Source organism: Gymnoscopelus microlampas, assembly GCF_963454915.1.
Source record: "Gymnoscopelus microlampas genome assembly, chromosome: 12".
Lineage (NCBI taxonomy): Eukaryota > Metazoa > Chordata > Actinopteri > Myctophiformes > Myctophidae > Gymnoscopelus > Gymnoscopelus microlampas.
The window spans coordinates 15290059-15313208 of record NC_139949.1 but is presented as its reverse complement, the minus strand read 5'-3'; the positions used below and the strand labels follow the sequence as shown (position 1 = coordinate 15313208).

The following is a 23150-nucleotide window of genomic DNA, read 5'->3' as shown; positions in this document are numbered from 1 at the left end:
TGTGTGTGTGTGTGTGTGTGTGTGTGTGTGTGTGTGTGTGTGTGTGTGTGTGTGTGTGTGGGTGTAGGCACGTGCGCGTGTGGTCGGGCAAGTGTACACGTGTGTATGTTTGTGCTAGTGTACGTGCGTAATGTGTCTGTGCATGTCTGTGCAAGTGTACTCATGTGTATGTGTGCAACTGCACATGTGCATGTTTGCATGTGTGTGTGTGATCATGCACATGTACAGTATGCTCCTATGAACTGTGTGTGTGTGTGTGTGTGTGTGTGTGTGTTGGGGAGTGGGGGTTGCTAGGAGGAGTCATTGTTACTAGGGATCTTCCCTGCTCCGTTGTTCAGGGCCGACTGGCTGCGGCTCTTGGTGGGGGTCCCACTGCCGGACCGGGAGAACTCTGTCAGCTCATGGAGGGACGGCTCCCTGTACATAGCCACTACACGCACGCACACACACACACACACACACACACACACACACACACACACACACACACACACACACACACACACACACACAAAAGACAAGAATACAGAATATTATAACAATGTAAAGACATGTACAAACTGCAACACACCCTCACTCCCAACTCAAGTCACACAATAGGCTCTATGCACAGCAGCCATATTATCGCTTCCTTCACAGGTGTTACCAATGATACTAATGAAGGCTCTGTTCCATTTAGTGTAGCACAGTAGTTCTCAATTTTTTTTCTTTGTGTTTTCCACAACCCCCATAACTCTGAGAGTGTACAAATGGAACCAAATGGAGCCTTCATTAGTATCATTGGTAACACCTGTGAATGTCTTACAATATGGCTGCTGTGCATAGAGCCTATATATGGACCCCTTGGCACGAACAGGGTCAACACAACGCCACTGGATACCCCTTTACAGAGCATGAAAGGAGACAATTACGGTCATGTATTCCAGTGGTTCTCAAACGCTTTGATTTCAAGTACCCCCCAGTTTGCTATACATTAGGCCACGGACCCCCATAACCGAATGCACCCCGGTTCCTTTTGTACACACTCAGAGTTACAGTGCTGTAAGTGTGTTCTTCCCAACTACCAATACTTTTGCTGGGGACCCCTGAAACCACCTCAAGGACCCCTGGGGGGTCCCCGGAGCCCACTTTGAGAACCACTGATGTATTCAACATGTACGCGTATATCCAGCACACTTATGGGAGTGTGTGTGTCACATACTACCCATAGAGTTCAGATATACTAGCTGACATACAAACCTGACCTTGAAAAACAAGCAAAAACAAGCCCAACAATGATATGGAAAAATATTAGATGCATATATCATCATAATTATTGTGTAACATAATGTTTTGGTTATTTATTATAACAAATATACACTAGCAGCAGTCATGCTACTAAGCTAGATGTGATTGGTATTCACCCCCATGCACCAACCCCTAACCACAAACACACACACACACACACACACACACACACACACACACACACACACACACACACACACACACCATCCCTCACATACAAAAACAAGTAGGCAGAAACCTCAGTCATGTAATGTTTATTGATAAAAAACCTAACACCTAAACATACATGAATAAAAATTGTACCACTTAAACCCTATATACACTTTGTTGACCGGAGCCCACCGGTGGTTCTATACTAGCCCCCCTCATTTACATGAGGGATATTTTCGCTGAAAATAGCCGACCCACAGTGCTCACAACTTGTGGATTGGTTGTGAGCTACGTGATGCAATGTGTGACGCGTTGTGAGCTTGTAGATCTGCTATTTTCACAGATGTTTCCTGAATGTTCACCTATCATGAAATGCCCAGAATCAAGGATACGTGAAGAAGGCGAGGACAGACGTTCTATACCATAGGATGCGCCGTAGACGCACTGAGAGGCAACTGGAGCTGGAAATTTGATGCAACCCTCAATACAAAACAAAATCCCAAAACAAAAAAAACGGCCAAACGGCACTAAAAATAAGCAGCAGTAGCACCTGATATTTTTAAAAATTGAGACAACCGAACAGCTGCCTGTACTGTAGCTACAAAAATGTGTCAACACAAATCATTAGCGCCCCCCAAAAAAATACCCCAAAAAAAGGGGTCAACTTAAAAAAGATATCTCCCTGACGCAGTGTGTTTGGTTGATGGTTGGAACCAGGGTCCGTCTCTTTCCTCCTCTGGTGCTTCTGGCTCAAAGCAGAAAGCTCCGCACTGTTTTCTGATGGAGTTCTAATGAGCCACGTCGCCTTTCGGTCTATGCCACTGTCCTCCCCATCAGAACGTTGCTCTGCAGTTGCGGTTTGCCGCAAAGTGTTTTTGTCTGTCCTCACAGCTTCAACCTTGGTCTCCGGCAACTGTCAAATATAGAACCCACAGAAACATCCACTGAAATAGGTTCACAAAAGATATTTAAAAAAATTATCTCTTACTGTAAAACAATTCCATAACTGACCGTCCTCTGTTGACACTGCATAGCAGCTGTGATATTTTCGCTCTGCTGGGCATTTTCCCGTTCCTTCAACTCCGCCAAGATACGATTACTGCACCTTACCTCACAATAAGTCTTGCAGGTTACTAAAATACAAGTAAAATAAAGTATGACTTATTATTTGGTTTGTATTACAATTATAGGCAATTAAATATGGTGTGTGTGTGTGTGTGTGTGTGTGTGTGTGTGTGTGTGTGTGTGTGTGTGTGTGTGTGTGTGTGTGTGTGTGTGTGTGTGTGTGTGTGTGTGTGTGTGTGTGTGTGTGTGTGTGTGTGTGTGTGTGTGTGTGTGTGTGTGTGTGTGTGTGTGTGAGAGAGTGACAGACACACAAATGATTTGATCAGTTTATAAATGCTTGTTAAATAGAGAAACAGCTTTAAGAATCCTAGTCATATTATACAGTTTTGTTTTACGTCAAACATAAAAATGCATGATTTGCTCAGTGCTGGTAGAAATACTTTCTTAAGTTATTAAGTAAAGATGAGATGTAGTGGAGTAGAAGTATAAAGTATTGAAAAATGGAAACACTCAAGTAAAGTAAAAGTACCTTAATATTTTACTTAAATACAGTACTTGAGTAAATGTACTCACAGGAGGTACATTCCACAATTGGAGGTATCCATATTTCTGAAATAAAACACAAAGGAAATGTTTACATTAACACAAAGATAAAAAGGGGAAATGTAAACATTTGAAAACTCTGGAGACATGTAACTGATTAATGCAAATTCTGACATCAGTTAATTTGCAAAAACAAACGTTACAGGTGTTCCTTAAGGAGCTCCAGGTGACCTACCACATTAATTAGCTTAATCCATAGAATTATAATCTTATATTCTTGTAATACTAATACAATACAATACAATACAATGTAGCCTACAAACAATTTAGAAATACATAATGTAGGCTAGCAGCTTACCTTAAACTTTTGAAAGTTGTTGATCCAGTCAAGTCATGTGAGTGAAATGATTTTCATCTGGCTGCCGGTTAAAGGGGTAATTCACACTTTAACACTTCTGGGGTCATATGAACGTCTACTCAGGTGTTTGTGAGCACCCCAGATTTTTAAGTTGCTTGATTCAATATTTAGATATTTGATATTCATTTTATCAGACCCACCCTCCTATATAAGCCCAGTGAACTTCAAACTCCATTTTAACCATGTTAGACTCATTGAAAACACACGTCCCTGGTCCTGGCGACTGATATTGTCCTTCTAATGCGCGAGAGGGCCCTGTTTTTTCAATTACTTTTTAAAATGTTGGCATTGTGGTGTCAGGGGGACAACCTCACAGCCAATGTCAACATGACCAAGGAGCAGATTGAGGACTACAGGAGGCCGAAGGGAGAGCACGCGCCTATCTTCATTGAAGGTGTTGATATGGAAATGGTCGGCGAGTTCAAGTTTCTCTGCGTACACATTGATGTGTGGGACACACACACCACGGGCACATGGTGAAAACGGCTCAGAAGCGGCTGTACTGGATCCGTTGTCTGAAGATGTTCGGAGTGGGACCCCGCATCCTCAGTCTCTTCTACAACAGCTCCATGGAAAGTGTCCTGTCAGGCTGTGTCACCACCTGGTTTGGGAACTGAACTGGCCGGACGTATGGCCCTATGTCCTATAGTTGTTACATGGGTCTAGTGAACTGCACCTTAACACATTGTGTGCCAGAGGTTTATTAAAATAGGGTACATCTAGTGCCACCATATCTTCCATCCACTTAGGTTGATATGTTTTGTGCTGTAGAAGCGCCGACGCGGAAGTGCATGTAAACAAAGCGTGCGTGCGAGACGGCGGAGGGTCCCGACTAACGCCTGGAACAATAATATTTCTAAAGCGATCCTCCATTGCAGAGTGATCGCCGATCGAAAACGGCTCACTTCCACCATGTTAAAAAGAAATGGAGATATTAAGCTTTTAGTCAAGGAGTTAACATTGGAGCGGCCGACCGGAAGCATTTTTGACATGGAGCCACATCCGGCCTCTCCTTCTTAGAGACTCCTTGGATGATCCAAAGTTTCGTTAGAGCGCCCCACGTGGGAAAAATATATTTTAAACAAAATGGGCCAAAAACGGTCCGGACCGTTTATGGCACATAACGCATAGCTTCTCAAAAACGGTCCGGACCGTTTATGGCACTCAATGTGTTAAGAACACACTGCTGCTACTTTTTTTTTTCTCGGCGGCATGTATACTGTATGTACACATCTACAAGTGATGCTATTGTACATACTTGCTACAACATAATTATGCTCTCTGAACAGTATGTATATATCTTTTTGATTGTTTGACCTGTTTCTATCCTGCGTTTTCTTCTCACTTGCTCTTACTCTATCTCTCTATCGTTCTCAAGGAAAACTACAAAATGATGGAGCGTGCACGGAAAAAAAAAATTCACCCACTTCTTTACACCTATAAACCTGTGATGTGGCACTAATGTTGATTCAGATTCTCAGATATGAGGATGCTAACGCAGCTTTCGGGCTCTAGATGGCTCTCTATTCATTTTTCAAGGTGAGGTTTCTTCTTTTGGGCTTATTTTTGGAGGTGAGGTTTCTTATTTTTCTCGCGAGAGTTGGTAACACTGAAGTAAAGCTGTAGGCACACACTGTTCTAACAGACAGCCTTTAAATTCAGCATCTCAACTATAATTTACAAAATACCTCTGTTACTTTTAACTAGAGGGTTAGGATGTTTATTAAAGGTTATTGTGGGCTCGCTAAGCCATGTTATCCTCACTATGTATTATTATTTATTTTCACCTATCTAATTCTTCAAACTTTTAGCTAGAAACTCTGTTCCAACTGTAAAACATGCAGCTTGCTTAGGACCTGTTGTTGATATCTTTTGTACTTTTTGAGATGTTTAACTTTTAAACACCAAAAAATCCCAGTAGTTTGAATGGCAAAATGCCATTTAGCAGTGGAGCCAGATGAAATCATAAAAATGTTCACACATTTTTGTAAAGTCTATACACCATGAATCTTTACCGTCCAGATAGATTCTATATATCAAAATGTAACAACAAAGATTAAGGATTAAATGATCTATGCTGTGCAATTAATATATATATATTGAGACATTTAGATCCTGTGTCTGGTTTGAGACGACCTTTGACACGATCCTGTTTCTGATTAGACAAAAAATTCAATTTCTCCCCTGAACAAGCAGGCAAGCTCCATTAGCTCAGTGGATAAAAAAAACTCTGCTCTTGTGCAGAGGACCCGGGTTCAAATCTGGGGTAGAACAGTAAAGTTACATAGTGCAGTTTTAACACTATCAATATACTTAACACTATCAACACTCTTAAAATAACAATACTTAAAACTACGAACACTACTAATACTTAACACTATCAATACTTAACACTATCAATACTTAACAATATCAACACTCTTAAGATGCGTTCCCAACTAAAGAAAATAAAAAAGATAAAGACATTTATTTGAGCGACACGATTACACACAAACTCAATGCAAACACCTTGCATGGAGCCACCAACGCTGACCAGCGCGACCAAAGTGGAGCGATTGAAGCGACTAGAATTATATTTTATCTTTTGGTGGGAACGCACCTTTACACTATCAATACGCATTATCAATACGCATTATCAATACTTAACGCTATCACCACCATCAACACTCTTAACACTATTAATACTTATCAACTATTAATACTTATCAACTCTTAACAATAACAACATTCTTAACACTACAGTAGCACCATTCTTACATACTGGTTACCAACACAGCGAGCCCACACTGTTTCTTCAGGACAAGTATTTTCTAGTTATTATAAATGTTATCATTAAAAAATATTATTATTAATATTATCATTAATATTATCATTAATATTAATATTATCATTTCTAAAATGTTATGCAAATAGCAGCTCTACCAATGAGAGCCTGTCGTTTGGCTATTTTCGAATAACCAAAGTATAAAATAGGGCTTAAATGCTTAACTCATACTTAATTATCCTTCCCAAACACTCTCTCTCTCTCTCTATCTCTCTCTCTCTCTCTCTCTCTCTCTCTCTCTCTCTCTCTCTCTCTCTCTCTCTCTCTCTCTAGCCTGACTTATACTTGTTCTGTGCCAGTGTCTCGCACCACATAGCCGATCAACAGGCTCACAACTCTTCTGAGCTTCTCTCTCTTTCTCTCTCTTTTTCTCTCTCTTATTCTCTCTCCCTCTCTCCCTCTCTGTCTGTCTGTCTGTCTCTCTTTCTCTCTCTCTTTCTCTCGCTCTTATTCTCTCTTCCTCTCGCTCGCTCGCTGTCTCTCTCTCTCTCTCTTGTCTGTCTGACTGTCAATGCAATTCAATGAGGCTTTATTGGCATGGGAAACACATACGTTTACATTGCCAAAGTAAGTGTGAAATAAAACAATCAAAACTAAATGTATTATTAAAATAGAATAAAGAAATTAGTTAGCAGGGTTGTGTCACATTGCAACTTTGCAATCAAACACACACACTCACACACACACACACACACAGAGACACAGACACACACGCACGCACGCACGCACACGCGCGCGCGCACACACACACATAAAGCCCCCCTCTTTTATTTGAACTTAAACTGTAGACATAGAGTTTTCTACACATTTCCACAGACATCCAATAACATTCAGTCAACATGCTACTGACTGGGAATGTGCATTCCCCATAGTTTCACATGCATGCTTCGTATCATGCAGCGTTGCACTCTTTTCTAAAGATAAAATGCGATACAAAAATATATCCCCAATTTTGAATTGAGGCGCTCGGGTAGTGCAGTGGTAAAGAAACTGCCCACCACCGTGGAGGTTGTGGGTTCAAATCCACCATGGTGCATCTGGCTTTGTCGAGGGTCTACTACACGAACACAATTGGCCCGTGTTCGGGGGAAGGAAGCCGGGTGGGGAGGAGGGTGATAATTGTCACTGCACGTGATCCTACGGGCTGGGAGGGGCGGCACCTGTCAGCAGGGAGTGTTGGGCGCAGTGGTGGAAAAAGTACTGAAATGTTTTACTTAAGTAAAAGTATCAATACTGCAATGTAGAAATTCAAAGTCCGGAATTCAAAATGTACTTGAGTAAAAGTACAAAAGTATCGGTATCAAAATGTGCCAAAGGTAGAAAGTACTCATTGTGCAAAATGTCCCATTTCACAAAGCTTTCAAATGTATAAAAATCTTTTGAAAATAGCAGATCTACAAGCTCACAATGGGTCGCATTGCGACGCATTGTGAGCTTGTAGATCGGCTATTTTCAAATGGCTGAAATGTATATAGGGCTGAAGTGGTTTTGTAATAATAATCAATATTTACCTCTGAGATGTAGTGGAGTAGAAGTAAAAGTACAGAAAATTGGAAATACTCCAGTAAAGTAAAAAATACCTCAACATTTTAAAGTACAGTACTTGAGTACACTTAGTTACTTTACACCACTGGTTTGGGCGGGAGGAGTAGGACGAAAGCTCTAAGTCCTCCCGGTGGGGGCTCCTCACTGGCAGTAGGATACAACAGCAGTGACAACATGGTAATGTGTGCGGGAAGGAGACAATTGGCATAACGAGGAAAAAGGGGTAAAAAGCAACGAAAACATAAATAATTGTAACTGTGAGGCTGTTGCGTCATCCTCTTGTCAAATTGTTTAGCGAACAATTTTCGGTTTGCCTTTTTCTACCTGTGGTATCATTCAAATCAAGATCATTTTCATAAACCAGAAGCCCTTATGTGGGCAATAAAATGATGACACGCTTCAGTGGTGACAATAGTGGCCTATTATCCCATTATTTTGAGGTCTCACCTTTGAGTGGTTTGGGAATGAAGTGTGCGGACGCTTTGTTCTTCTTCACGTGATTCCCCTTCATGATTCCGCCATCCTTGTTGAGGCCCAGGTACCAGGCGCGACCCGAGGCCTGCTGTCGGTACAGCATGGAGGAGTAGGTCACGTAGTAGTTCTCGAACACAGACTCCTTGAACTTGCACTCTGGGGTGAAATGCTCCTGGAAGGATGAGAGGGAGAAGTGGGGGTGGAGGAGGGGATTTGTTAGAGAGTAATATAGTAGGAGAGAGACAGACAAGAGAAATGGGGGAGAGTTAACGGGAGAAGAGCGTGGCCAAGAATGAGAACGAGAGAGAGAGAGGAGGTGGCTGTTCTTACACGCATACAAAAACTTGCCTCAGGGCCTCCATCCTTCTCAGCTCTGGAACTGAGGCCAGCAAACTCAGTACCGTCTTTTCATTCTCTTCTCAAAACATACTTGTATGAGAAAGCCTTTTTTTTTATAATCCTTTCACCATTTCTCCTACTTGTTTTGTTTTATTAGTGTTTTATCAGTGTATCTATTGTTTGACTACTGTATTGTATTTCTTTTATGCTCTAAGTTTTTACACATTTTATCTGTCATATATTTGATATATTATTGTATTTCCCCTACTCTCTACACTACAGTATGTCCTAACTGTCCTATTTCTTGTGCGTAGCTCTTTATGTCTTGCTGCCTGTGTTACTTTAATTTGATCCTGTTTTCTGTTAAGTACTTTGTAACATTGTTCTGGGAATTGCAATACAAATAGAGTGTATTATTTATTACCATACATAGGTCAAATAGATTAAATTCATTTGACATGAACTTGCTGTGGCTAAAGCGTCACAGTCTCAGGTATTAAACGATAGGTTGGATTTCGATGCACAGTCATGGAGGGTTTGGTTTATGCTTCGACAGGCTGAGGGATGTTTTCTGCAGATACTGTGGTCCTGAACTCCTGATGACATCATTACTCTGTGACCTGACCTCCAGCTCTCACAGGATCGGTTCACAGTCGAATGTGAAGTGGCCGAGATGAGGATCAGCATCTTTAAATCTGAGGCCACGGTTCACAGCGTGGAAAAAAGTGGATTGCCCACTTCAAGTATAGGGAATGAGTCCTTATCCTGAAATGAGGGAGTCAAAGTATCTCGTGGGTCTTGAGCGAAAGAATGCGATCGCAGCTCGGAAGTGGCCGAAATGGGTTTTCACAGGAGGGAGGCTGGCATCGACTTTAGGGATGAGGTGAGAAGCTCAGTCATCTGTGACAGACTCGGGAGTAGAGACTTAGACTACTCTGTTGCATGACAGTAAAGTGACAATTTAAGGACTTTTAAGACCTTTTTAATACCTTAAAAAAAACATTACTGCATCAAACGTAATCAACAAACTATACTATACAAGCTGGTCAAAGATTGGCCAAATAATATAAGAAAGAGGCAAAAACAATTGAAATATGCTGATGTACAAGCTCACAACTTGTAGATCTTGTGAGCTTGTAGATCGGCTATTTTCACAATATTTATCAGTGGAACCGAGTCAAACAAAATGTAATGCCTCAACTATTACAATTCCAAGTGCTTGTCAAGGTGAGGGGGAGTCCCCCAGTTCAAATATTACTTACAATTATGACTTTGGGGGGGGGGGGGTCCCGGCCTGAAAAGGTTGATAGGTGCCAGCTGAGGTGGTTCTGGCATTTAGTAAGGATGCCTCCTCCTCGTCTCCCCAGGGAGGTCTTCCAGGCTCATCCAGCTGGAAGGAGACCACGGGGCAGACCGAGGACTGGGTGGAGGGGATTATATCTCCACAACTGCCTGGGAACCCCTCGGGATCCCCCAGTTAGAGCTGGCTAATGTGGCCGAGGGAAGTATGCTGGAACAGCTACCTCTGCGACTCCACTTCGGATACGTGGTATAGATAGAGGATGGATGCATTGTCTTGCATTAGAACAAAATGTACGTTTTGCTGTGTATGTTGAATTGGTTTATGTGGTCGACCACAGCTTAATGCAACATTAATGAGACGTTTGACTGCACACAGCTTGGGGTTTATGAATGAATAATCTTCCATTACCCGGGACAACTGTTGCTAAGCTTCATTGAAGCCTAAATGTGAGTGAAATAGATTCACTTCATCTTACTGTACGTGCTGGTTCAGGGTTCAGGGTTCTAGTTCCTTGCATGTATCACTATTATTATTATTATTATTATTAAGGTTTTTGATCAAGATTCATTCACATTCCTAACTTGTCAAAGAAACCATTTCAATTCAAGCCTTTTCCAGTGATTCCAACACCTGTATGCTCTGATAGATCCATGCAATCCTTTCTCCATTCATTAGTCTATCTGTCCCCTCACTCAGTAATCCTCCAGACCAGGCTGTTCATCTAAGAGAATGAAGCTCGCCAACTTCGGACAGCTGACATTTGCATTTCCTTATTCCTGCATCTCCATGGTAACCAGCTTCCTCCCCAGAATACCAACAAGCCCGCCGAGAGAAACCCAAGTGCCCAGGTTGCCGGGGGAAACAGAGAGAGTGGCACTGCTCTCTCTCTCTCTCTCGTTCAGTGATCCAGTATGTCCGTACAAATTATATGTGAAGGATTTGTTGGTCATTGTGTGTGTGTGTGTGTGTGTGTGTGTGTGTGTGTGTGTGTGTGTGTGTGTGTGTGTGTGTGTGTGTGTGTGTGTGTGTGTGTGTGTGTGTGTGTGTGTGTGTGTGTGTGTGTGTGTGTGTGTGTGCCTGCGTGCGTGCGTGCGATCTTAAACGAGATTCTACGGTGTATGGTTGTGTGCCTGAGGGCAAAGAAATAGAGAGAGGGGGAGAGAGAGAAAGTGTGTGTGTGTGCGTGTGTGCGCGTGCATGCGTGCGTGCGTGTGTGTACTGACCATCACTGATAACAACACTGAAGAACATCAATATCCTGACTGAAGCCAACAGCCCCTGCATAACAATGCTACTAATCACCTGCCAGAGGATGTATAGGGCTAGACAATGCATGAGGTTTGCCAAACGCCATCTTATGTCTGGCCAGTTAACACACCCTAAAGGTTGCCAGTTCAATTCCCAGGACTGACACAAGAGCTTAAGCAGTAGAATCTTGCAGTAGAGCAGTAGAAGTAGAATCTTATAAACACACACAAACGTGTGCAGGCACACACTAGGGCAAGCACGCACACTCTCACGCACCCACACTCTCACGCACGCGCAGACGCACGCACGCACACTCGAGGTATTTTATACTAATGCAGCTAACCATGTCTGTTGACTTCTGTGTGTGTGTGTGTGTGTGTGTGTGTGTGTGTGTGTGTGTGTGTGTGTGTGTGTGTGTGTGTGTGTGTGTGTGTGTGTGTGTGTGTGTGTGTGTGTGTGTGTGTGTGTGTGTGTGTGTGTGTGTGTGTGTGTGCGCGCGTGTGCGTGTGCGTGAATGTGTGTGAGAGTGCGTGTGCGTGTGGTGATGATGAGCTTCAATCCCTTTGTATAAAATGTCAGTACTGATGCACTGTCAGTACAAATCCCTACAGAGGGAGGAGAACCAAAGTCAGGAGTTTTTGGATGTTTTCTTACATTTTTGATGGAACTAAGACATGATTTTAAAACATTGTTGCCCAATTCACAGAGGAAGTATATTTTTGGAGCTAGTGAACGTCAGGTTAGAGGAGAACTAATGCACTTTTCAACAGCCGTCCTCCCCCATGGGTGGGTCTTGAAGGCTCAGGCTTATGGGCTTATCGTTGCTGTTGGGCAGAAACCTTGTATCTCCTTATGTTTTTAGGGTAAATTAATGCCCTACTTCATTGTAAAAGAGTGATGCGCAAAAGTAACGAAAATGCATTGCATCGTGAGCTTGTAGATCGGCTATTCTAGCTATTTTTGGAACATTTTGGAAAGTGAAAGTGGTTAAGTATGTCTGTGGGTTTCATAAATATTTAATCAATGAAAAGTATTAACAAGAGCTCATGACTAAATAATAACTACATTGGATCCATTGGAACACAGGTTCCTTTTCTCCCATTTCCTGAAAAATAACCGTCTTGGACATACAAGGTTTCCACCAGACAGCCACGCTTATGCCAAAGCGTGAAGCTAATCGATAGATTCCCAAGAGGTGGTAATAGGAAGCATGTCCAACACAAACATCCCAAAGGGACGTGCGTCGGGTGAGCAGCGGCCCAACTTACACGTTATATCACCAGCGCAATCTCCATTTATGAAAAACGCAATTTCTCACAAATAGAGTTTGTTGACGATCAATATACAATATTATATCATATCGGTCGGAGAGGCTTATTTTCATATAAACCGGGCTATGAGGGCTTCTATCGCCTTTTACGAGGCGCTGAACACCCGGGAGATGGATTGCTGTGGTGCCCGCAGCTACAGAACACAGTGGTGGAAAAAGTGCTCACATTTTTTACTTAAGTAAAAGTATCAATATAAGTATCAATAAGTTTTCAAACGTATAAAATGTATAAAAATCTTTTGAAAATAGCAGATCTACAAGCTCACAATGCAAGCTTGTAGATCGGCTATTTTCAAATTGATATAGGGTTAAAGTGGTTAATGTATGTTTTGTAATAATAATACAAATCTACAAAGTAACTAGTAACTAAAGTTTTCCAATAATTGTAATGGAGTAAAAGTACAATATTTGCCTTTGAGGTGTAGTGGAGTAGAAGTGAAAGTATTGAAAATTGGAAATACTCAAGTAAAGTACAAATACCTCAAAATTGGACTTAAGTACAGTACTTAAGTAAATGTACTTAGTTTCTTTCCACCACTGGGTTTTACTTTACACTTGGTCTTAAAAGAAAACCCAAACAATTCCTGTGGACTTGTTTCCATTGAGGTCCTATGTACAGTATTTAGATCTCCTAGAGTTTCCCAGTGTATATTCCTAGTTCCCTCCTTGTTGTAGATTTCCTTGTGCTCCTTGTATTCTGACTGACCTTAAAGGGATATTTCATTTTCGACATGTTTGCGGTCATTTTAACGTCTACTCAGACTTTTGTGTGCATGCTAGACAGTTTTTACAGTATGTTGCTTGATTTAGTATTTAGATATTTGATATTCATTTTATCAGACACGCACCCTTCCTACGTATATAAACCCATTGTAACTTCAAACTCCATTTTAACCATGTTGGTTGAAAACACACATCCTTGGATCTGGTGACTGACATTGACCTTCTAATGCGTGAGGGGGCTGTGTTTCTTCAACTATTCTTTTTCAGTTTATTTTTCAATTTAAAAAAAGGACAATATCAGTCACCAGATCCAGGGACATGCGTTTTAAAGAAGTCAGAGTTAAAATGGCTTTGGAAGTTAAAATGTAAAAATGACCCCAAAAACGTTTGAAAGTGAAATATCACTTTAAGTGTTTTTGGACTTGACAAGAACAGGTAAGGTAAGAATTCAGTATAAACAGTTGTAGAGGCTTGTTAAACTTAAACAAATTAACTCGAGACCCAAAAGAGAAATTCGTTGTCTCCCCGGGACCCAAACTGGTGAAAATAGCCGATCTACAAGCTCACAACGCGTCTTACGACCCACACTGGAGGGTTTAAGGGTTTTTAAAGAGCTCTCCATGACATCTGTGACCAGGGCTGGTACTCATCACCACCCAGCACTCCATTCTAATCAAGAGCTCTCTATCGTTAAAACATAGATGATGATGATGATGACCATGATGATATAAGCCTATACTAATATGTTGTGTGTGTGTGTGTGTGTGTGTGTGTGTGTGTGTGTGTGTGTGTGTGTGTGTGTGTGTGTGTGTGTGTGTGTGTGTGTGTGTGTGTGTGTGTGTGTGTGTGTGGACCTACTGAAGTGTAGACGAAGCCCTCGTTGTTCATGGCCAGGTAAAGTTTGGACTGGACACCCTGGATGGCCACCACTCGCAGGCCCACAGGGATCAGGTTGAACACAGCTATACACACACACACACACGCACACGCACGCACGCATGCATGCACAGCCACACATACAACAAACACATGTACATGCGTAGACAAACACAAAACACACACAGTAAACACGCATGTACACCACAGCAAACACACACACACACACACACACACACACACACACACACACACACACACACACACACACACACACACACACACACACACACACACACACACACACACACACACACACACACACAGCAAACACGCAGACCAAACACACAGGGAGGCAAAGAGAAAAAGTACATCATCAATACCAATGTAGCATATAGGGTCTGGTGTAGGGTTTAACATTTTCCGGGAATTAGCTCATTTTAAATCCCAGGAATTTTCAGACCCCCTATATAGGGTCTGGTGTAGGGTTTAACATTTTCCGGGAATTAGCTCATTTTAAATCCCAGGAATTTTCAGAACTTTTCCCGGGCTTCCAGGAAATTCCCGTTAAGGGGTAAAAAAAAAAAAAAAAGTGCCCACTAAAATGCATTTATATGTAGATACTTAAATCGCCAATTTTACATCGAGGTGCCCAGATGTCCCTATTTGTGTCCACCTATCCTGTATACCTAGTAAGCATTGACACCTATCTATTTGCTATTTAATATGCAAGAAAATTATCAGATTGATCAGATTTAGAACAAGATGTTCCATACCATATATATCGGGAGATGATTGGGGTAGCCACCTGTGTGACACTGGCACTGCTGCGGGGGTTTTCTGTGTTTCTGACGTGACGTTACGTTACGGGACTGTTTGCTCTTGTTTTGGGCATTCTGTTTGATCAGACAGACCACCATGTGTTGTGCCGTTAACGCAACTTTAGCGTGCGTTTTCTCTTCAGTTCTGGAGATGTGGTGGAGTTAGTAGGCGTACTAAGCTATCATCGGTCTAAATACCCAGGTGCTGCGCTGGTATTCGTGGCAAAACGCTCGCCCCGGGGCAAATCCGGCGGTATTCACCTGGTATTCCTAAACGTAACCTCAGTAAAACGGTGCCAACACCTAACTTTATTCCTAAACTTAACCTCAGTCAAACTATATTCCTAACCTTATCCTCAGTAAAACAAATACAAGAATACAAGAACCGCTTGTCTGTGAAAGAAATGGGGGTGACGTGTTTTGGGGCAAGTCTTCCGTTTACCGTTTCTACCCGACAGTGCGCAGCAGCACAGAGTGGCACAGACTGAACATATTCCACGGGGTCCTACGACTTCTACGACAAACTTACTGGCCTTCTCCTTGTGTTTTACCTTGTTCATTACTGTTACATTCAGTGCGTCCCATATTGGTTCAAAACGGGACGATGGGACCCTGGTCGGCAACGCGGCAAGTAACTTGGCTAATTATAATAGTAATAATTCCTCTGCGCTGTAGATAGGCCTTTCTACTAATTAGTAGTAATTTCTAACAAGAAAAAAACAACTTTCGGGATCCCGGGAATAGAAGTCGATTCCTGGGACGGTAAATACCGCCGGGATTCCCGGGATTCGCGAATCCCGGGAATCCCGGTATTAAACCCTAGTCTGGTTGACCTTGACAGTTCCATTTGAACACAGCAAAGCTCTTCTTCCAAAGCTGGTAAGTCATAAATGGTATGATGTAAGTTCAGACATGAGGATTATGCCTACTGTATCTTTTTTTAATGGCATTGCAATTTTAATAGCATTTTAGCAGAGTAAAGCAACAATAATACGAAACGAAACAAAAATATCTTTTTTACAGAAAACACAGCCGTACACAAATGGTCATGCCTATATATGGGCGTATCGGATATGATTATGTCTGAGTCTCCGTCCGTCCGCCCTCCCATTAACCAATTTTAATACAGGATATTATTCGGATTTGGTATTATACAGTGCCAGTGAGGATAAAAACTATATTCACCTGAATTCACCATTCAAATAAGATAAAACTACGGTCTGTGTTAAACTCCATTTCATTGCATAAAGGTGTAGGACACATTTTATATCTGCAACCCATCAAATCCAATAAATGTATAGAAGCCTATCAGTTGTCATATAGCACGCACTGTGCAGTGAATAAAGGTTAAATGAATTGCATGCAGTCACTTTGGCTAGCTCTGTAACAGGATCATATAATGATTCTGGTGGAGAAGTCAGATATGTTAAGTTACACTCAATTAGTCCACCTTGTACTCTGTCATGACTGGCTAGATGGAGAATGAATTGGATTATCCTCTCAAATCCACTCAAAGCAGTATGAATATCATGGTGGAGTAACTGTTTAACATGATGAGATGTTCATCGTGTGGGAGGCTCTATTACGTGTCACTTTCAGACTCTGGTGTATTCTGTTTTTTCACAGACTCTCTCTTGTTATGGTAGTCTGAAAGGTGGGATGACTGCCAGTTGGCGATGATGCCACCTGTGCACCGGAGGCTGAACAGTCACTACGTGATTTCTTATCACAAAATACACATTATATATATATATATATATATATATCGTGAACGTGTACAGGTGTGTGTGTGTGTGTGTGTGTGTGTGTGTGTGTGTGTGTGTGTGTGTGTGTGTGTGTGTGTGTGTGTGTGTGTGTGTGTGTGTGTGTGTGTGTGTGTGTGTGTGTGTGTGTGTGTGTGTGTGTGCGTGTGTTATCAGTCATTCAACCAGCCTTCAATGTTCACCCAAAGTGTGGAATGCCCTGACACCATCCCTTAAAAAATGTGGATCACTAGCTTCCATCAATACAGGCCTGAAAATCCATCGTTTGGTGGGCCAAAGGGGGGGGGGAATCTCACTTCTGTCACAGTCACAGACTTTGTCATTGATTGTAGTTTCTAGGTTTTGTATGTATTGTGTTCCCTGGTCTAGTATTCTTGGTTCTATGGTTCTGTTTGCCTCTGTTTGTCTATGGTTGTGTATATCAGTCTTGTTCCCCAGTCAGTCCTTGTTGAGTCATTGTATTCCTGTCACATGTTTTAGTCTGTCATGTTCTTGTTCACCCGTCTCCTGTAATAAAACACCCAAAGGGTTTTGAGCACCTGGCCTGCATTTGGGTTCTCACCACACACCAGCACGTGACAGAATGACTCAACCAAATGGACCTAGCGGACAGTGCCCACCCAGCTACCACACAGGCTGCCTTCACCCGGTGAGCTGTATGGTTCTGTGACTGAAGTACGAGTACAAAGAGTGGCAAGTGGACTTGTTGATGCTCCAGGCTGGTCGACTGGTGGAGGGGATACTACTGAAGCACATGCTAGTTTGATTATGATGTCCTGGTTGTGCAGGTTGGCTCCGATATCACCTTTAGAAGTCTTGGTTGTGCATGCAAGTGTTGACTGTCCTACAGTATGCCACTTCAGTCCCGTTGCCCCTTTCCCTGCCTGCCCACCTGTATACCTGCGCTCTCAAGCCTGTTCTTGTCCACACTCTACATTCCTCTCAAGTCCCTCTTCTTTTTGGACATTGTGGGACGTCAGGAGCCGTCCCTAGAGGGAGGGGGGGGGGGGGGGGGGGTGCGTACTGTCACAGTCACAGACGTTTGTCATTGATTGTAGTTTCTAGGTTTTGTATTTCTATGTATTTTGTTCCCTGGCCTGGTATTCTTGGTTCTATGTTTCTGTTTGCCCCAGCTGTATCTGTTTGTAATCACCCCTCTTGTGTATATCAGTCTTGCCCCTGTGCCCCTAATTGCTATGTTTATGCTATGTTGATGAATTGAATTACATAGGACCATAATGGAAACAAGTTTTTATTTCTTGTGTTATCCTTTTAGCCCAAATGTATGACTGTACCTCGACCTCGTGCTGTTTGCATTTCTGTCAAATAAAGTATTCAATCAACCCCCCCCCCCCCCACACACACACACACACACACACACACGCTGGCATGCAGGGACGCACGGCACACATACGCACACACTTTGTGGAATGGTTTCTATGTATTCATTATTCTCTCATTGTTTAATTTGCATGCAAATATGCAACTGTTTTGATATTCTGCAAACACTCTTGGCAGCTGGGCTAGAAATGTCCAAAGGTTAACCAAGGTCCTACAATTGTAGCATCAAATGACTGTAATCATATTTGTTTGTGATGAATGTGTTGTTATGTTACCATTTGGAGCGATGCTTAATCACTGCTATTTCCAGAAGGTTGCGTGACATTTCCGTTGTCTGAATGCTTGATGGCCCACGGTTGAGTTTAAAATTAAATTATGTGAAGTTTGCTGGCGGTGTGGGGTATAGTAAATATGAAAGTAAATTAGTCCCCATCAGTGATGGAGTTGCCATTTAATAAAATAACAGCCCCAGCAGTAGTTACCGAAGTGCCTCGACCTGTTAACCCATTCAATCCGGGAACGCATCTCTGTCATTTTATATTTAAAAAAAAGCAGATCTACAAACGTATTATTTTAGAAAAATCGTGAACATGTGTGCAAATCTTTGAATATATATATTTCTAAAGCGAACATTTTTAACTAAAATCTTCGCTTCTGGGAGGTCCCTGGAACAAAGTATTTTGAGATGGGGGTCCGCGGCCAACTTACATATCATTTTGGGTGGTGACATGAAAAAGTTTGAGAACCACTGATATTATAGCAACATAAGTTGAAAAAGAAAAAGAAAAGAAAAGAAAACTCTTAGGATTTAGAAGACATTTGTAGAATCCCCAGAAGCAAAGATTTGAGTTACAAATGTTCACTTTAAAAAATACATATTCAAAGATTTGCACACATTTTCACAATTTCTTTCAAAAATGTTGCAGCTCTACAAGCTCATGAGCTTGTATATCTGCTATTTTTGAATAGCCCAAAGCAATCTTAAAAGGACACACAGATGCGTTCCCGGTCTTAATGGGTTAATCACAGAAACACTGACAAATGAAAACCAAATCCGAGGGAGGACATTCGGCTTAATGACCTACGCTGCTTATGGGAACCAAAGGGCTTGAGTCAATTAAGTCTGTTGTAGTGTTACTGACTCTTATTAACAGCCCTCACTGGAAATTGCTCTGTCTGTTAAATATGCGTTATCTATATATAAGTTGTATCACAATTTTTACAATGGGGAAGACACCGTATCAAATCACTTCTGTCCCTTCTCAAAAGCTGTCCTACATGGATCACAGCTCATAGCTTGTAATTGAAGAATGGTGAAACTCTTCCCTCGGGGCGCTGGCTGTGTCCAGGGTGCGTTATTGGATTGAAGATATTTCTTTTACTCAGAGATGTATTGTCTGATGCAAGGACTGCCTGTGTTTGCAACAGCTAAAATGGAGCAGAAAAGTAATAATAAATAATACTAATAATACATGTGTCTCCTTTAGTTGTTGTTGGGGTATTGGCCAAGTGCTGTACATTTGCACGCACCGAGAATTTGTCCTCATGGCATTTAACCAATCTTAACTAAGCAGAGTGGGAAACTATTGAACAGTGCCTGGGGAGGTTTCAGTGTCTTGCGCAAGGACACTTCAACACTAAGCCAGGGATCGAACCGGTTCCCAAATGTACGCTCTACCTCCTGAGCCACTGCCGGCCTGTATAGCTCTTTTCTAGCGCTGCAAAGGGTCCCGTCTACATTCAAAATGCTTAGAAACATTAACATAGCAAAGAACTGGCTACTTCTAGAAGTGCAAGTGCAAGCAAAGAAAATGTCCCCGAATTTAGAACATAAGGAAAAACTGTGTCAATCCGCAGCGGTAAATTCTCCACCTTCACGTGGAGGCATGAGATTGTGGGTTGATTCTGAGCCCTGTTCAAAGAGACTTAAGCAGGGCAGTATGTTGAGCCTGGTGTGCCTGGGGCGCCGTACAACCCAACCAATGTCACGTGGATATCCTAAAAATGTTGTAGGCTAACTGAAATTCTGCACAGTGAAGTGTGGGCAGTGCTATATGTTTAAGACATTAAGACCAGGAACACATCCGTGTCATTTTTTGATTCCTTTGGCTATTCAAAAATAGCAGATCTACAAGCTTGTAGATCTGCTATTTTTTGAAAAATCGCGAAAATGTGCGAACATTTGTAACTCAAATCTTTGCTTCTGGGGGGTCTGTGGAACAAAATATTTTTGAAAAGGGGGTCGGTGGTTAAATACATATCATTTTGGGGGTTCTTGACATGAAAAAGTTTGAGCACCACTGATATAGCAACATACGTTTTTTCAAAAATCTGATTTAGAAGACTTTTGTAGATGCGTTCCCGGATTGAATGGGTTAAGGTGCCAGGAGTTGGACATACCACAGGTACTGTCTTCATCCTTGGTCCCGTCGATGGTTGTTCCGTCAGGCTGCATCTGCAGCTGGAATCCCTGACGGCTGGATAGCCTGGTCACAATGCCCTTTAACTGGGGCTCTGAGAGGAGAGGAGAGGAGAGGAGAGGAGAGGAGAGGAGAGATAAGTTAGTAAAAGCAGGGACATATTGCAAAGATTAGAGAGAGAGTCAGAAAACAAAGTAAATCAAGATGAGTGATATGTGCTAGACAGGAGCAGGACGGGAGCAGGATTCCAGATTCAATAATTTAGTACCGTTCCAATTAAACATTAATTTGCTTTTGTCTGGGTGTGTACTCAATGTAGACAAAACAATACGATACAAATACACATCAAGCATGAACATAAAAATGCTCTAACAGAAGAAACAAAACACAAGTGCACGGTGCATTCAGAAACCCACTGGGGAACACGGTTAAATTAAGTTCATTGTGTGAGCTGATGAGGGGGAGTTAAAGGGCCCTCGCTGCCTCAGGATAATGTGTTGTTACGGAAACAAGGGCTGTAGCTCTGGTCTCGAATACTTCGTAACCTTTTCACGAAGAAAGGAGGACAAAGGGTGCATTGTCTGGATGAGAGGGGTCCCTGGTTATTTTCAGACCCATCCTTAGAATGCAACGTGCTGTAAATATCACAGATGCCTGGCAAATCTTGACCCGTGTTTTTTGATGCTGAGAGGAGAGGAGAGGAGAGGAGTGTGCGTGTCCTTGTGTCATGTGGTGTTATGGATCAGATCCAGCACTCCGCAGGAAAGCAGGAAGTGGCTGAGGGGAGCAGCTGTTTATGTTTCTGACATTTGGAAGCCTGCTGGCTGCCACATCCATAACTCACTCCCACACGTCACATGGTGCAAGATAAATTGACAGCTAAATTGTCAGCTGACTTGACAACGCTAACCGCTTCATCTCCTGTGATATTCATCTGGTTAGAGTTATCATTTACACCTGTCAGTATCTGTCAAATCTCCACACAGCATGGAGATCTAATTTTAAACAAGCGTGGTGCTTTATGAGTCTTCCAGTTTAGTAGACCTTGTATTGTGAATTTGTACTTCCATGTCCTGTTGTTCTCTTGTCTTACTAAATGAAGTAGGCTACATCGATCAATCGATCAAGCCCACAGGTCATGGTTAGAGAGAGCAACTGAAATACGTGTTGCTGCGACAGTTACCGTTTGTTCAGAGGTGATATCTGCTATAGTGTCGTAGGAACAGAGCCAGTTGTCAAATTCACCAAGTCACGTGAACATAGCCCTACCTGGTCAATGTTTCTGGTTGTGATTCTCGTCATCGTCTCTCACACTAATCTACATTCGGAGGCAGAGCTGTCATGGAAGTGTGATGAAGCTGTGACTGAATCCTAACAATTAAAGCACGTATGTGTGTAGGCTGCACAGCGATGCTGATGGCGAAGAAGAGGATGGTACGGAAGTGGCTGAAGGTGATGTTGACCCCCCCCCCCCCACACACACTCACACACACACATACACACACTCAGAACTGGTGTTCATTGCGATGATCATAATGTTGGTATCAGTAGACATGGTGGTGATGATACTGATGATGAACAGACCTGGTGGTTGTTGTGGTGGTGATGATGATGATGATGAAGATGATGATGATGGTGAGTCTCCATCACTTTCACCATAACCACCAGTGTCACCAACGGTGACACTGGTGGTTATGGTGATGGTGATGGAGAAACCCCCAACCCCCTCGCCCCCCTCCCTCTTTTCCATCATCAGACCTGGTGGTCGCCTCCTTTTCCGCTTCTTCCTCGAGCCGAAGAGCTTGACGCGCGAGAACACGCTCAGCTTGCTGGGCTTCTCGGTGCCCGTGCCTTTGGTGTTGCTCGGGCTGCCCGCGTTGCAGCCGTTGTTGCCGTTGTTGCTGCCTCGGCACTGGTTCGCCTTCTCGCGCTCCCTCGCCTGCCGCTTCTGCCGTATGAGGGAGCTGGCGATCGCCGCTGCCCGAGACATGATGTCTCCTCTCTCCTCTCCCTGCCCGGTGCTGCCGCCGCTGGGTGGTGGTGGTGGTGGGTGCGAGGCTGATGGGTGAGGGTATGGGTGTCTAAACCCACGTACGGCTCAGTGGCGGGCATCGCACGCTGTTGGCTGCTGCTGCAGCAGTCTCGCGGTCGCAGACGTCCACGATGATTGTCCAGAAGACCGACGAGATGAATAATCCTCCATGGTCGCCCGATCGCGGTCGCGAAAGTGGTTGAAGAAAATCCGTTTAATTCCTGCTGCTTTGAAGTCGTTCCTTAATTATTGCCTCGATCTCTGGGCTTTGGCACACAAACATAAAAAAAAAAACCTCTCACATCGCCAGCGCCCGCGGGAGAAGAACCAATTTTGTGTCCCAGCTGGTCCCGGGAGAGCGGGAGGTGTAGATGATGTGTGGTGGTGGTGGTGATCGTGGTCCGATCACAGTGGATCAACAGATTATGTTCAAGTGGAGGTTGATCTCTGCAGCTGCTGCTGCCTGCGCGTCAGGCTGCACCGTCCTCCGCTCCACGTCCCGCGCCGTCCTCCGTGACAGAAATGCAGCGGCAACCGGAATGTTTGTCAATGGAAAACGGCTTCAAGCTGAGCTCATGATGCAGCTGTGTGTGCGTGTGTGCGCGTGTGTGTGCGTGTCGCTCATAAGCTGCTGCAGCCCTCCCTGGC

At 43.0% G+C, this 23150-nt stretch overlaps 1 protein-coding gene across 1 annotated transcript; it reads right to left on the bottom strand.

The window, feature by feature from the left end:
- Nucleotides 1–290: 290 nt before the first annotated feature.
- On the bottom strand, nt 291–22460 carry LOC311057025 (fibroblast growth factor 13-like; the record flags this gene model as incomplete). Its single annotated transcript, XM_084073902.1, has 5 exons — nt 291–430; nt 8280–8478; nt 14108–14211; nt 20451–20564; nt 22229–22460. 5 exons carry the CDS (start codon nt 22458–22460, stop codon nt 291–293), a joined length of 789 nt encoding a protein of 262 aa, XP_083930028.1.
- Nucleotides 22461–23150: the final 690 nt, after the last annotated feature.